Here is a 14428-nt window from a genome sequence, read left to right as displayed (position 1 = left end):
TTAGTCTTTATTGTAACGCAAGTGCACCATGTGAGGCTGACAGCGACGGCTTGAAGGATTGAGGAATAATAAACAGTATTATTATGCCCCTAGAGTCTTGGCTAACAATATTTTTCCTTCTTTTTTATCACAAGTGTGAGCTGTCATTGTCAAGTTGGATGCCCCCTCAAGGCCGTTATCATACGGGCGTAATATGTCTATCTGGCCACATAACTTACTCTTCATCAGGTATCAATTATGTCTGAGATATATCTTCACGCTTGTTTAGCGATGAATATTCAGCAAATACATACGAAAATCGTACCTAAATAAGAGCAGAGATGTTTCTGTCATCGTAGTTAAGCCTGAAGCACGCCGTTTGCGCTGACCACCAGCCGCCAAGACAGCCATTGCATCCGAATGGATGGCTAATATGCAACGACCCTAAATCCCAGTACGTGTCCCAGGACCCTGAAAGAAACTTCTTGCCGGGGCCATTTGCAGTATAGCGACGTTATAAAACCGCCCTACTTTTCTCTAGTCCATAGGCGATTCCACCTTGCTGATCGCCTCCGCGTCGCAAATCTCAAAAAAATCGTCGCATGGCTCGATCGCGCGCACCCAAGGCCGCCGCCATCGCGGGCGCGATCGCCCGAATTCTTGGCTTGGGCGCTTCCGTGGTATTACTGGCCAATCTGATTTACGAAAGCGTCAATTGGGGAAAGACGTTGGGATTTTCGGTAGCGGTGGTAAGGCTTCAAGATTTATATGCTGACGGATTATTTGCATCAACGCTAAATTCTAACCCCTAGGCTGTGATTGCGCTGGTGGTGGATGGATCTGAGTTGTGAGTACCTATCCTCAAATCATCTATATTTCTTTCCATTATCGGCAGGACCCATTAAAAATTATTATTTTCCTTCCGAGGTCTAACTGACCTTTCCCGTAGGATGGGAATACTTGACTCGACACGTACAATACCTCGCGTGCCTCCATCATGTGTAATATTTGGAGACTTGCTGGTGTTATGCCTAGCGATCCCTTCGATTTTTGTTATTCTACGAAGTAATCGCGACGAGGACCCGGTGGAGGAACCATATCCTTGGGACAATACGGATGCTCTATCCGTTGCAGTTACATATGCGTTATGGCAAGTGACAGCTTCATGTATGTCAAAGACCATGACTTTGCTAACTTACGTAGTGCTCTAAGATTTCTCCTTCTGATATGGAGTTGCGCGGTCTGCTGTATTGTTATAAGACAACCGAGACGACCCGATAGCAGATCTACACCAGCAGATTCAACGAGCGAGTTGCGGGATGTGCCGCCTGTTGGATAACGCAGTATTATATTAATACATGAATAGAGTTTGAAGATTCGATCTGCAACAGAGCGTGCCCTTAATTACGTGGTAAGTTTGTGACTATGTATACAATCCCAAACAGTTAACCAGTCCCTATCCAATGCCTCAACTATCTAGGCTCCCTATGGTGTAGCACATGGCCGCGTCTGGCCATCTCCTGCAGGGCATAGTTTCTGCCCAGGATGAGGCTTGCAGGCCGTGCCAATGCAGCAAGTGGTACTGCGGCTGCATCCAGGCATATCATACTTGGTAGCCAAGTCATCCTGGGGATACGTGTACGCCATGGCCTTACAATCTTCAAAGGGATTGTAAGCGGGAGCGCCGTGTAAGACCTCTCTGTTCGGGTTCTTGCAAGTCTTTGCATTCAACGTGAGGTTTTTCTGTCGCCAATTGTTAGTTTTCGGCGTTAGTCAACTTCAACACCTCTGTGATAACGAACCGGGCATATGTCGTTCAAGTTCAGGTTGCAACCCAAAGCCACAACATTGTTACACTCGCATACCATCGGTACGGTAAAGGCATCGCTAGATTCCCCGTTAACGTGGAGCATACTATCGACATTGCGTGTTGAGACTTACACATAGCTGACATCTAGGGCGATACGTGCGCTGCCCTGGTTGACCATGAATGAGCCCTCCAATAGCGTAGCTCGGTCAAGAATCTTTTCGTAGCCATCCTCGAACATGGCTACTCGTCCACTCCACTGTACACTTAGAGTTAGTAAAAAGCCAGGTTACGACAAGGTTTTGGAATTAATCTTTGACTTACACCAGTGGGCACCGCGAACGTTTCGGTTTGGCCTCGACTCATGGTGTGTGGCTCGCTATCTTTTCCGACTGCTGCCGGGCCACCGGCTCCATGCGCATGGATCGTTACGACGGGAGCCGTGTGAGAGTTGACCAAGGTGACCATGAAATTGCCGGTGTCAGCAGCTGCTTGATCGGGTGCAGGCGTAACTTGAGGAGCACTTCCAACAGTTGAAGTCGCTTGTCTGACGTTCACCAGACCTGTAACGCGGGGAGGAATCGAAATAGACGACTCGACAGCCGCACCCCTTGGAAGCCCCATGACAATTGGGGTTCCAAGGGCAAGAATCGATGTGGTAGAAAGTAGTTTCATTTTGATTTCGTAAGTAAATGTGTTAAGTATGTTCTGAAAAAATACGATAAAATGATAAAATCAGGATACCACGAAAATCAAAGGCCAAAAGGGGAAATTAGCCAGATATTAAATATTAATTGTAAGAGGAGAAGACTTGCGGGTTGACCAAGACTAAAGACCCTATTCATGTAACTCATTAACGTTAAATTTGAGATATCCACGAGTTTTCATGATTCATTGCTATAGATTCGGGCAGATCGTCGTCCGTAAGTGTGTGAGTGTGGCATGATTGACGAGCTGCTAGCTTTCAACGGAGCCTGAGTGCCTATGCTCAATCATCCGAAGGACAGTAGTGCCGTTCCTGCAGTAGAGCATACTGTACGTTGAAGGTATAATGGTGTGATAAGTCAGAGCGGCTCTTAATGTTTGTCTATTTAGTCACTTACATCCCTAAGCCTCGTGGCGATCAGCTGTTCTGTGACATTGTACGACTTCACTTGATTTCATACCTACCTACCTAGTATTCAAGACCGTCCCTATTGAATGTACAAAATTCAGCAAACAAGTTCAACCTGGATGCCCTACTATGAATCCTCTCGCATGAAATAAGGTTATTTTGACTCATTCTAACGTCTACCCGTCCAGGCGCTTGGGTCATGTCCTGCCTCGCTACATTAGATAGTTCATAAGGGCAGACAATTGAACAACGAAAATCTGCCAGGCCAACCACTCATATCCAAGGTGATCAAGTAAATTAGAATACAATTGGCTTGTATCAAGGTAGCTAAATTATTCTATTCAATTAGATTAGATTAAATTCAAAGAACCAGATGGTGCCCGTGGTAACGGCGCGGCTGCTCCGAGGCGGCCAGTGCAGCCGTTTTCGAGCGCTCGGGGAAATCCTTAAACGAAACGGCGAAAGTGGCGACCGAATGAGCGATGAGCTATTCAAAGCGTTAGAAAACCGTTACTGGGGTAAGGATAAAGAAGCAGGTGTAGACAAACCTTAGTGTTCACTAGCCAAGCAGTCGAATTGACATTTCCAACATCATCACATAACTGGTGATAGCATGGATCATACCAATCACCCGCCTTACCACCAAACATGACTTCCTCTTCTTCCGTTTTAATGCCTTCAGCTCCAGTCGCAATGCCTCCGCCTGGAATACCATTGCGAATGAAAGCATCGTAGTCACTACGTCCATCAAAGGGAATGAAGGTATATTTGAGGCCTTGTTGCGTGTACCAATCGACGTAAAGCTCCCTTAACTCCTCCGAACCCGTAGGGTTAGCAGCATTCGTCGCGTTATAGATCTGGTAAGCGAAATTCGGGCTTCCCATCATGTCGTAGTCCATGAAAAGACGGATTTTTAAGTTTTCCTCCAAAGGTAGAACATCGACATAGTAATCCGATCCAAGAAGGCCCTCCTCTTCGCCGGCCCACCACGCAAAACGTACACAGTTGTTGACGCTAAAGTTAGTCAATTGAGTGGCGACTTCGAGGAGCGTTAAGCTACCCGAACCGTCGTCGTTAATGCCCGGTCCTTCAGTAACGCTATCGCTATGACCGCCTAGCATGACGCAATTGTCTGGGTCTCCTTCGACGGTCTGTGCGATAATGTTGGTGGTCTGAATCTGTTTTACTTCGGAATCGATGTACGCGATTGAATCAACAACCCCACCCTCCTTCAACTTCTTGACTATGGGACTGGCATCTTTACCTGACAAGCCAAAGGTAGCAACATGTTCAGGAACGGGGGTCCCCAAAGTACCGGACAGTTCTCCTGAGTCGGTGTTATACACAATTGCTGCGACAGCACCTGCTTTGCCGGCGAACTGTGATTTAGTACCGAAAGGGCACGTTCCACGAAGAACGAAAGCAATGTTTCCAGCTACATCGGATGAATAATCAGATGCATCACAGCCCTCGTTCGCGACGAGGACGAGTCTTGCGTAAACAGGCTCCTTGTTTGCCGTCGGGGGAGATAATGACATTGGCGAGGCAGACTCGGGCACGTCGTGACCAATGACTAGACGGGATTCATAAACCTTTCCCATAACAGCAGGAAATGGCTGTTTTGAAAGGGTATAATAATCACCAAGACCTTCCAAGGTGGAGTAGACATAATCCAATGTTCCAGCATGACCTGTGGGTAAGAAGATGAGTCACGCGCGCTATTTGTATTGGGAAAAAAATAAAATGTCGTCCGTCACATACCTTTACTCCCGATAACTCGAGTAGGATGTCCAAATTCGGGTTCAGATAATTTGGCAATCTCAAAAAGATCATTGGCGCGATCCAGCAGATTATCTATTTTGATGCTGTCCTGCAGCTTGTCGGTGTCGACCAATGATTTAGCGAAGGTCTTATCAGCGACAAGCGGACTCTGCTGTGATATTAAGGGTATTTGAACCTCGGAAGCTGTTACAGCGCCCAGCGCCATAAGCGACAACGCACAAGGCCATAGACGTCCGGGTGCCATGATGGTCGATTTATCGCATAGTAAGTTGAAGAGTTGAGGGAATGAAGGAGAGAAGGTGATAGGATGACGTTTTGTTTTGGTTCTTAAGAAGATCACCAGGGGAGATAGGAGGGCGCTATACTATTCACGGTTAGATGATGACAGGGGATTTAAGTCTTGGCAAATGGTCACGCTTAGTCAGGGACATATGTATCTTTCAAGTAACATTCCAATTCGTTTTAATACATTGAACGGTTACTACAATTAAGTCACTATTTAGGTAAAACGGGAACGAACAAAGTGTCCAACCTTTCAACTATCTCCTCAGTATGCGTATTGGCCTTAGCACCGAAGTATTCAGCTTGTGTAGGAAGTCCAAGATCTTCAAGTAATTGAAAGCCGTCGTACTTACTATCGGGCATGGTGGCCTTCTCAAGGATACCTAGGATGTCTGCGGTATTTCCCCTACGAGCGAAATCGTAGAGCCTCGTGACAACCGCTAACCAGTTGAGGATAAGTACAGGATCTAAAGTACTTTCCATACTCCTAAACTCTATGGTTCCGGTATGTCCATTGTTGTGTTGATAGCTCTGATCACCTAGGGCCCATCTGCAGAATCCCGAAAACCCAATACTACCTTTCGCTTCTACTGTCATTTCCACCGGTTTCCCCATTTTGAATCCATCTGCACCTTCATCCACCCACGTTTCGTGCAGTTCGGTTTTCGGCACCGTCATCCTTTGGCAAATTGTGGCGGCATCCTTTGCTTTCCAGAAGCTTTTGACAACTGCCATCCAGTTGGGCGGTAGCAACGGGGTAATGTATTGCATCCGCTGATGCATGTATCGGTAATTCGATGATGGCATCTCATCTTGTCCTAAAAATTGAGACGGATTACGCGTGAGACGTGAGTACTCACGTAAAGGTAGGCAGTGTGGATGAGTGCGACGAGACGGATGGCAAAGCTGCATCACATGAGGCTCTAGAAACCACCACATTGTGCAGAATGAGCGCAAGAATACAGGACCCAGATTCCACGATTCTTCGTCGTGACCTAGATCACCAACGTGTATGAAGAAGGACGTCGTAGGTGGTACGCGGATTCGAAATCGGGCACGTAGAACTTCGATGACCCTGCCGATCTGATCAAAGTGGCTTGCCACGGAAAGATCTTTTTTGCTGGATTTGACCTTGATACCGACCCAAGCATGATATTCCGGGAATGAACCATCCTCTGGAACTAAGCTGTTGTCAAGACTCACAATCCACTGGTCATACGCTTTATCCATCCCAGACACAGCCTTGGACTCATCGTCTAGTATCTGATATGATGTGCCTGTAGGGTAAGGGGGACCAGGATGCGTCGTTGTTGGAACACTTGCATCACCACGTAAAGCCTCTATGACATCCAAAAGGACTTGCTGGTTGATATGATCGAGATTATTTTGCGCACCATTATTTTGTGTGAGAACTTGTCGACGGTCCCTGGGATGTGGGTCCGGCTCACCATAATTCAGAATAGGAATCAAGAATTGCAATTCAATCCCATACGAAATCGGAGCGCTAGAATAATATTGAGTGACACGATGTGATTCCAATAAACTACCACCAGACAATAGAATATCCTCATTTGGTAGAGGTCTTCTACCGGCGATTAGATCCCCCCCTCTAAACGTATTCAAATCTGGAAAAAACATTTTAGATGGATAATATTCTGCAAATTAGGAATGTTAGGTAGGTAGTGGTGATCTTACCGTTTAAACAGGTGCGCTATACTTATTCAAAGCTTTCCTAGGTATAGATATATTCTTCCGATGCTTAGCTAACCTAGGGAGTTTGTAAAAGAACGTGTTCCTCTGATTTGAAGTTAGTATCGTCATAACAAAGATGATAGTTCATGACAATGCATTGTTAGGTAGGCTATCGGGTGATACCTTGTAATTTCCTTATTGTCTAGAGAAACCTGCAAGACTTTGATTCCTTTCTCTTCAACGTTTCTACATGGTAACGATCATCAATCTCTCCCTTCACCTTAAACCATTATTATGACTATCCTGTACCAATTAAGATACTTACCCAGTTTCGTGATCATTCGTCAACTATGGTATAAGGTATCTTCTCGATATATTCCTCTCATATTTTTGAATTCTCGAGAACAATGAGTTACGCTGTTTCGACCGGGGTCAATAACGATGCTAGTAGCAACTAATTATCTAGACTATAATACGAGACGTAATGAGCGTGTCAACATACTGATGTTAAGAAAAGCACCTAGCTTCCTTCGAATCCTTAGAGTCCCACGCATACGCGTCAATCCCCAACGAGCAGAAAACGGTCAGTTCTTGATCTCTGACGCAGGAACCCCCCTAAAAGTTGCAATTCTGGTCCTCACATTGCATCTATCACCCTGTTTCACAGAAAAGTCAACGGGCTTTTCAAAGACCAAAACGACGTCCGATCCTCCAAATTGGAAATACGATATCTCTTCTCCTTTCTCGATCTTCTGGCCTTTCTCCACCGTCAGAACAACTGACGAAACCTGGGCCATGCCAATCGGTAACACGGCAATCTTACCATACTTCTCGGTCTGGATCATGATCAACCCTCGAGTCTGGCACCACTGGTAGCCGGGCTCATCCGGGGCAACAACGGCTCTTACGTCTTTCTCGACGCCAGCGATGAGGCTTCTTAGCTTTTTTCCGCCGCTGGCAATAAGGTCTTTCAGACGTCTTTCACTCATCAGTGGTTTTTTGACCACAAGACCACGATCAGCGACTAAACCGGCCTTTTGGTCCTTGGTGACCTGGAGATAGACCAGCTCTGGGATAACCTTGGCCTCCAAGACAACCCCACTGACTGGTGCATGCTGCCTGTGATAATCGGCTGGACTGAGGAAAGCATGCATGAAATATCCATCCTTGAAGTCATCCGCTACGCTCTGTAGCAGTTTTGCAATTGGCCATTCAATCCCCTTGATAATAACGACATTTCCATCCTCGACAGGAAAGGTCTCGCCAAATCTAGAGTCAGCAATGCTGACAATGACATCGTCCAGTAGATCAGCCTGACTCAGTGGCCGCGCAACGTCGATATCCTTCCATCTCCGGGCGAAGAACTGGTTGAATGACGCCCACCCCCCTTGTGGCCGATCCTGCCACAGGGCTGCATCTTTATTGTAGATGCAATTGCTGTAGAAACTCTCAATCCCACATGCAGACTCACGGGTATCCAAGAAGCAACCGAGTGTCCGAACATAGAGTACCTGCCAGTACGAGAGCCACTTGGGATCGACTCCAGCATTTTCGGGGATAATACTGGTTTGGTATTTGCCGACATCGGGTTGGTTAAAGATCCAGTAGAAGACCAATAACTTTCGAAAGAGGGCGTCTCCTGGTGTGTCCACTCTCGGAACCCATCGCAACATATCATTACAGAACCGAAAATAATCTTCCAAGGTGTCAATGTTTTCTAGGCACATCTCCTCAGCCCCGTCGTTGTTTATGTCCTTGGCACTTATGATGGCTTTGAAAAAGTCATCACGTCTGTCGTCGTAGCGATAAATAAAATCCTTTAGGTCTTGAACAACCGGGTCGTATGAGCAAGCCATGATCAGGAAGAGGGGTGAGGTGATGGAAGGCTAGGATCTAATGTAGTGAAGGAATAATAATATCTTTGAGATGGCAAGACTTTGAATCACTCTACTCGATGTTGGGTGATGCCAACCTATCTTAGGAATGGAGAATCGTGATTACCTACTTATACCTTCCCGCCAAGGTTGACAATGCGATGTCCACCCCAAAGTCAGGGTTATTTGCCGTCATAAACACTCGAAACCGAAAACTAGAAGTGTTACGGGCTGGACGCTGTACGACATCGTTCGCTAAAAGAAAGACAGGTAGGTAATGTATCCAGAATCGATGGTGTAATGGTAGAACCTCGCACCATTGAACCACAGGTATGCGAGCGACCCGGAATCCGGGGGACCTGTTTTGTACAATGATATCAGACAATCGAAGTCGCAAAGGAACCTCAGCTATCTGCCATCACTGAAACACGTCAATACAAACCGAGAATAATGCCGGTAGAGCGGATTGGATGATCATTTTTGTCTCGGCAGTGACATAAGAACGGCAACGAACTTCGGCCGGGACTTACCTTAGGTATCTGTAATAATATGGTGATTAAAATTGTGGATATTTGCAGTTTACCTATACGAGCATATTGTAGCTCCCATAGTTATGGGAACGACCTGTTTCGATCTGGTGGAGGTGCAAGGAAGAAGATGGTTCAACATAGTACGTCACATGTATGGGCCCGTCTTGGTGAGTTCCCGTTCTGGCAGCTTGCTGGAGAACCCACAGCGCTACGAAACTGGGAGCTGGTTCTGGCATCGTTCCTCTATCCCCACCGTACCGACGTAATGCTCAAAACCGCCAAAAGATCACAATGATAGATTCTCAGGGGCATAGTAAATACTTCACAAGTCTTCGAGAGAAACATTATGTGGAAAAGATACCAGATATCATATATATCAATATAAATAATCATTCGATCGAAATAGGACTGGAAACAAACTCGGGTATCTAAGGAAACCCAGTCCAATTCGGTTCATCGTGACTTATAACATCCTGAAAACTTGTGACTGCCATCAAAATCGAGTCAGCGACCAGGACATCTAGCAGGTAATGAATTCGCTATGCATAGAAAAGTTGCCTTGCTGACCGGGCATGATGAAGCCGACGGACCATCCCCTTGTCTCCTTTCCGTTTTGATCAACATACACAGCCGCCTTAGGTTCTGTTGGAGTGAACCGTATCCTTTTCTCATCAGGTGGAAAGTTAGGATATATTGGTGCGGTGATAGGCTGTCCGGAGCCATCCAACGAGACACCATGCTCTATTTCGATAACTCGCCGAGCTATTGCGAACATCTGGTCAACCTCCCATAAATTCTCTCTCGGAACGCCGAGTACTTTTATCAACCGTAAGGCCTCTAGTCTCATACTATATTCGCGACATTTTGTTGCCATGAAGTGGATTATCGGCGTGAAGCCCGTCTCGAATATGAACCGCGGACTACGTTTAGCTGTCGGGGTCCGAGCGGCGGCGGGGACGGCGGCGTCAAGTAATAAGCACGAGTCAAGTATTCGGCGGAAACTGTCGAGATGAAAGTCATAACATATTTCGTTAGCCTCGAAAGCTATGCCTAACCAGATTCGACATGTCTCGTAGCGTACTGAGAGGATGACACGCGACATTGCTTGAATGAAGTCCATCCCAAGCTTGTTCTTTTCGGCCACGGGTGTGGCCGGTAGCCCCGACCTGGTGTCCAGGCCCTGGAATAATATGTGCCATTCGTTTAAGAGATATCCGATTTCTTCTTGCTCTCTCAATTGGTCGGGGGGTATTCCTTTATATCTTAAACTTCCGAACCGGTACATGTCACCCCCCCTCACAAGTTTCAGTGTCCGGCTCATTATGCTGTCCATCGATATTTGGGCATCGGCCCAAGTGTTAAAAATTGGCGGCAGAGGTTCATCCACGGAGACTAAGTCGGGGAAGTCTGCACTCCCAACCCCAAAGAAGTATGGGAAGATGCTTAGGCGTCGGAAGACTGGTACTAGGTGTTCTCTCGCCCATGAGTAATTGGTATTCTCCAATAATGCGATGCCATGTTTGCAGTGTTGAATAGCTGCCTCTTTGTTGGACTGCAGGAACTCGATGCAGATAAAGAGAATGCAGACCAGTAACACCAGGGGTTGGTTATCCGTCGTTTTTAGCTCGCGGATGGCAGCATTATAATGTTGCAGCGCAAGGCTATTGTCTCTTAGTTGGACGTCAGAATGAGACGCGGACTCATCTTGAAACTGTTCATATAACGAGCTGATGGCAACTACTGAGTGCCTGACGGCCGGCTCAAAGTTGCTGAACTGCATAACCAGATGGGTCCAGAAGTATGGATCTGTGGCACCTGACAGGAATTGGGCAGTCTTTTCGCAAAAAAATTGCAGGGCTCTCCCTTCGCTTGCGCTATCAATACTTTGAAATTGCTGGCGCGGTCGATGCCAGAGCAACCCGGGGGTTGGTTTAGAGACGTAGCCATCGCACGCGCGGCCGGTATTGATGCACCGGTTGCAGTGTGGCTTCGCCTCGTCGCACTTTACCTTGCGTGCTCTATTAAGAACGTCAATTTAAGCTACCTGTTACCTGTAGGCCGGTAATTAAATGCTGGTTCGGGAAACGTACTTGCAGGTTAGACAGCCTGTCCTTACCTTACGACTGCCTTTTCGAGCCATAAGGATAGACAAGATGCGAAAAAGAAAAGGTGGCTAATGTCTCATGAAGGGGGTCCGATCCGAGGGGACCACTAAGAGCGAGATGCTTTTTCGCGTATCTTCGATATGAGAAGTGTTAATCAGCTTTCGGTGGGAGTACCTGAACCAGTGCCAGTGACTGAGACGATGCGAACTTATGAGAGATATCTTTACATGCAGTATATCCTTGCCAGATCGGAGACGCTAGCTACAGCTCGGCGGGACTCCCAGGGTTTAGTCCGAGCTGGCCAATGATATATTTATGCCTTGGGAATGGTAATCGTCCGAATCCTTAATAATCTAGATCTCTTGGCTTTAAGTCAGATTCAATTGAGATGAGGATTTGATCGATACGACCTTCGAATTAAAAAAAGACCATTTCATACCAGTAAGACGAGGCAATGCTGTATGTTATAGCTGTCCTCTCTAGTCTTCTCTGATATTCGTAAAATTGGATATGGCATAGTTAGCGGGCTACGAAAGCTGCGAGGATCTTTTGCATGCCTTTTATCATACAGTTCCATGAACATTCTTCTCGACTTGGGATAGCGTCCAAGAATTTCGACCTTGGATGGTGTATTTTTGATCAAATTGGTAACATCAAGTGCGTTAAGGACCTAGGGCACGGGGTGGTATCTGCTAGAATCCCAACGAGTGCATTAGGCTCAGTACACCGCCAGTTGATAGCTTGGCATCTCTGCTATCAATGATCGAGCAGTCGAATGCCGAGTCATCATGGGTGTATTATGCTGTATGTACAGAGCGGTAGCGCGTTGAAAAGCCTACAATGCTACCTATCGAACGACCATTACCACGTGGTTATGGGGATGATGGAACCCGGCGTGGTGGATCGATGTCACCCTCCCCTGGCAATACCGATTCCTGGCGATACCGACTGGTCGGTGCCGACCATTGCCGGGGAGATTCGACGTCTAGTAGATTCTTAAATAAATAAGCATAGAAGATGATGTGGTCTTGTTCAACATGTTTTTGGAGCATGGTTTGAAACCAATTTTGTACAGACTTTGGAAGTTTAGTTGCTAAGTGCTGACGTAATATTTATTAGGGTCTTAGGTAGGTCCTAGGTACCTACGAATAGGTACCTACCGTAGTATCAGATGGTACCTAGGTACCTAGTACATGACAAATCAAAAGGGTGACCTCCGGAGTCCGGACCGTGTCTACCCAGGTACCTAGTTGATAATAGCAGGTCACCTCCACCGTCTCCCCCGCGTGATTAGAGAGAATCCTGGGTTGAGGTGGATACTCGATCTTCCCCCTCTTTAAATATTCATCTGTAACGACAGGACGGTTGGAGATTTTATCATTTAGTACCTACCTACCTATTATCGATATCGATATCCTTCAATGTATCATCTACCATAATGTTCACCCGAGAAGTCCAATCCAAACATTATGAATTTGTTCTCTCAACTTACACGATAGATGCTTTTCTTACGCCGACGTATCTTGATTGTTTTTGGTTGGATTTCATCTCGCGCTTAGGTAGATAGAATTTGTCGTCATCATTGACGTCGAGAAAACTACCCGGGGACCTACATATGCGGTACCTGTTGTGGCTGAGACATGTGCATGTGTTCTAGTATATTCTTTCCAACCATGTAGCAGCTTAACGCCGAGGGAGTAGATGTTTCGATCATAACGGCCACATGTAATTTCAGCTGCAACCTCCCTACGCCGGCATGACGGCAGGATCGCGGGTGATTGCCTCCCCGTCGAGACCGGACGGATTCCGCTCCGTGTTACTTCGGTTCACGTCTCGCCGCGCATCCTGGGAACTATATAACTGCTCTTTACCAAAGTCCTGCAATATATTACAAGAGTTTCTCAAGGACTACGTTCTACGCTCGATTAAACAGTCATCTTGGACTCTTCGTCATGAGTCTGCCTATTACGAGCAATCCCCTGCCACCACACATCATGCCCAAAAATCCCGGTAAAAATACCGATGCTGGGAAGGGTGAAGGTGCAAGTAACAACGGTAACCCTTCACCAGCGAATCCGAAACCCCTTACTGCATCTGATATACGTGACGCCGACCGACGAAGTAAGTCTGCCCTTCAACTATATCTACCTACCTACCTACTCGTTCAACATCCCATCCCAATTTACAACCACATCTCCTCCCGAGTATAACATATAGACACAACTATTCACTATCCCCAAGACGGCATAGCACATGCAACCGGCAGAATCCTAAGTATACTCGGCGAGGACACGAACCGTCCAGGCCTCGTAAAGACACCAGACCGCTACGCCGAAGCACTTCTATTTTTCACGAAGGGATATTCCCAAACGGTAGAGGAAGTCGTGAGCGACGGCATTTTCAACATCGATACCGACGAACTCGTTATCGTACGCGATATCGATATCTTTAGTCTGTGCGAGCACCACATGGTGCCGTTTATCGGCAAAGTAAGTTCTGCTCTCCTCCGCGCTCCCCATCTTTTTAGACTAACACCACGGAAAACCGGAAGATACACATCGGATACATCCCGAACAGAAGAGTGATCGGACTATCCAAGCTCGTGCGAATCGCCGAGATGTTCGCACGTAGGCTCCAGGTGCAGGAACGCTTGACGAAGCAGGTTGCGGAGGCCATAGATGCGGTTTTGGACCCGTTTGGCGTTGCCGTGGTTATGGAATGCAGGCATATGTGCATGGCGATGAGAGGCGTACAGAGGACGGAGGCTATGACGCATACTCAATGTATGATTGGTTCACTAAAGGATAACTTGAAGGAACAACAGCATTTTTATACTATGCTTGGTTTGGAACGGAGAAAATAGCTTCCATTTGGTATAACATATAATACATATGATGCGTAGATTGGTATCTACTTACCTCATGTACTGGTCCTAGATAGTCGTGTTGGTTGCTAGCCCTAGAGATAGAATAGACAAAGAACTTCACCTGTACCTACCGAGTAGGTACCTATGATATTGGACCCCCTTAGTGAGGGTTGCAGCTCTTCGTATGACAACGTTGTTGTCTCCAAGCCTTTTAGTTCCGTCTCGTGACAAGACCGGCCCAACTGATTTGCATAGGACCAGGTATAGGGAAGATTGAAAGAAGGGTTTTCGCATCGATCTCCGAGGAAGTTCTCCGACCGGTGCCTAGAAATGCGAGTAATCGTATTGTGGCTGCTTTCCTTTCCGCCGCGGTATGCTGTGGTACTAACCGGGTAGC

At 46.8% G+C, this 14428-nt stretch overlaps 7 protein-coding genes across 7 annotated transcripts; 2 read left to right on the top strand and 5 right to left on the bottom strand.

Moving 5' to 3' along the window:
* The first annotated feature begins 413 nt into the window (after positions 1-413).
* On the top strand, positions 414-1414 carry GGS22DRAFT_41599 (uncharacterized protein). Its single transcript, XM_047967028.1, has 4 exons — positions 414-728; positions 792-826; positions 929-1129; positions 1183-1414. Exons 1-4 carry the CDS (start codon positions 582-584, stop codon positions 1316-1318), a joined length of 519 nt encoding a protein of 172 aa, XP_047816670.1. The 5' UTR covers positions 414-581; the 3' UTR covers positions 1319-1414.
* A 50-nt stretch (positions 1415-1464) lies between these two features.
* On the bottom strand, positions 1465-2461 carry GGS22DRAFT_190815 (uncharacterized protein; the record flags this gene model as incomplete). Its single annotated transcript, XM_047965031.1, has 4 exons — positions 1465-1722; positions 1782-1866; positions 1921-2045; positions 2111-2461. The coding sequence occupies 4 exons, from the start codon at positions 2459-2461 to the stop codon at positions 1465-1467; spliced, it is 819 nt and encodes a 272-aa protein (XP_047816669.1).
* A 516-nt stretch (positions 2462-2977) lies between these two features.
* GGS22DRAFT_41593 (Zn-dependent exopeptidase) lies at positions 2978-4982 on the bottom strand. Its single transcript, XM_047967027.1, has 3 exons — positions 4662-4982; positions 3449-4590; positions 2978-3387 (listed from the first exon to the last, which is right to left on the bottom strand). Exons 1-3 carry the CDS (start codon positions 4924-4926, stop codon positions 3262-3264), a joined length of 1533 nt encoding a protein of 510 aa, XP_047816668.1. The 5' UTR covers positions 4927-4982; the 3' UTR covers positions 2978-3261.
* A 151-nt stretch (positions 4983-5133) lies between these two features.
* GGS22DRAFT_41591 (uncharacterized protein) lies at positions 5134-5951 on the bottom strand. The gene has a single exon (XM_047967026.1). It carries the CDS (start codon positions 5901-5903, stop codon positions 5178-5180), a length of 726 nt encoding a protein of 241 aa, XP_047816667.1. The 5' UTR covers positions 5904-5951; the 3' UTR covers positions 5134-5177.
* A 1207-nt stretch (positions 5952-7158) lies between these two features.
* On the bottom strand, positions 7159-8525 carry GGS22DRAFT_195560 (putative phosphatidylserine decarboxylase). Its single transcript, XM_047965687.1, has one exon. It carries the CDS (start codon positions 8510-8512, stop codon positions 7241-7243), a length of 1272 nt encoding a protein of 423 aa, XP_047816666.1. The 5' UTR covers positions 8513-8525; the 3' UTR covers positions 7159-7240.
* An 883-nt stretch (positions 8526-9408) lies between these two features.
* Positions 9409-11519, bottom strand: GGS22DRAFT_168895 (uncharacterized protein). The gene is made up of 2 exons (XM_047962231.1): positions 11151-11519; positions 9409-11078 (listed from the first exon to the last, which is right to left on the bottom strand). Exons 1-2 carry the CDS (start codon positions 11198-11200, stop codon positions 9581-9583), a joined length of 1548 nt encoding a protein of 515 aa, XP_047816665.1. The 5' UTR covers positions 11201-11519; the 3' UTR covers positions 9409-9580.
* A 1402-nt stretch (positions 11520-12921) lies between these two features.
* GGS22DRAFT_180927 (GTP cyclohydrolase 1) lies at positions 12922-14028 on the top strand (the record flags this gene model as incomplete). Its single annotated transcript, XM_047963815.1, has 3 exons — positions 12922-13040; positions 13432-13654; positions 13717-14028. 3 exons carry the CDS (start codon positions 12922-12924, stop codon positions 14026-14028), a joined length of 654 nt encoding a protein of 217 aa, XP_047816664.1.
* Positions 14029-14428: the final 400 nt, after the last annotated feature.

Source organism: Annulohypoxylon maeteangense, assembly GCF_022496945.1.
Source record: "Annulohypoxylon maeteangense strain CBS 123835 unplaced genomic scaffold GGS22scaffold_14, whole genome shotgun sequence".
Taxonomy (NCBI): domain Eukaryota; kingdom Fungi; phylum Ascomycota; class Sordariomycetes; order Xylariales; family Hypoxylaceae; genus Annulohypoxylon; species Annulohypoxylon maeteangense.
The sequence above is the reverse complement of the archived record's forward strand: the minus strand, read 5'-3'. Positions and strand labels throughout refer to the sequence as shown.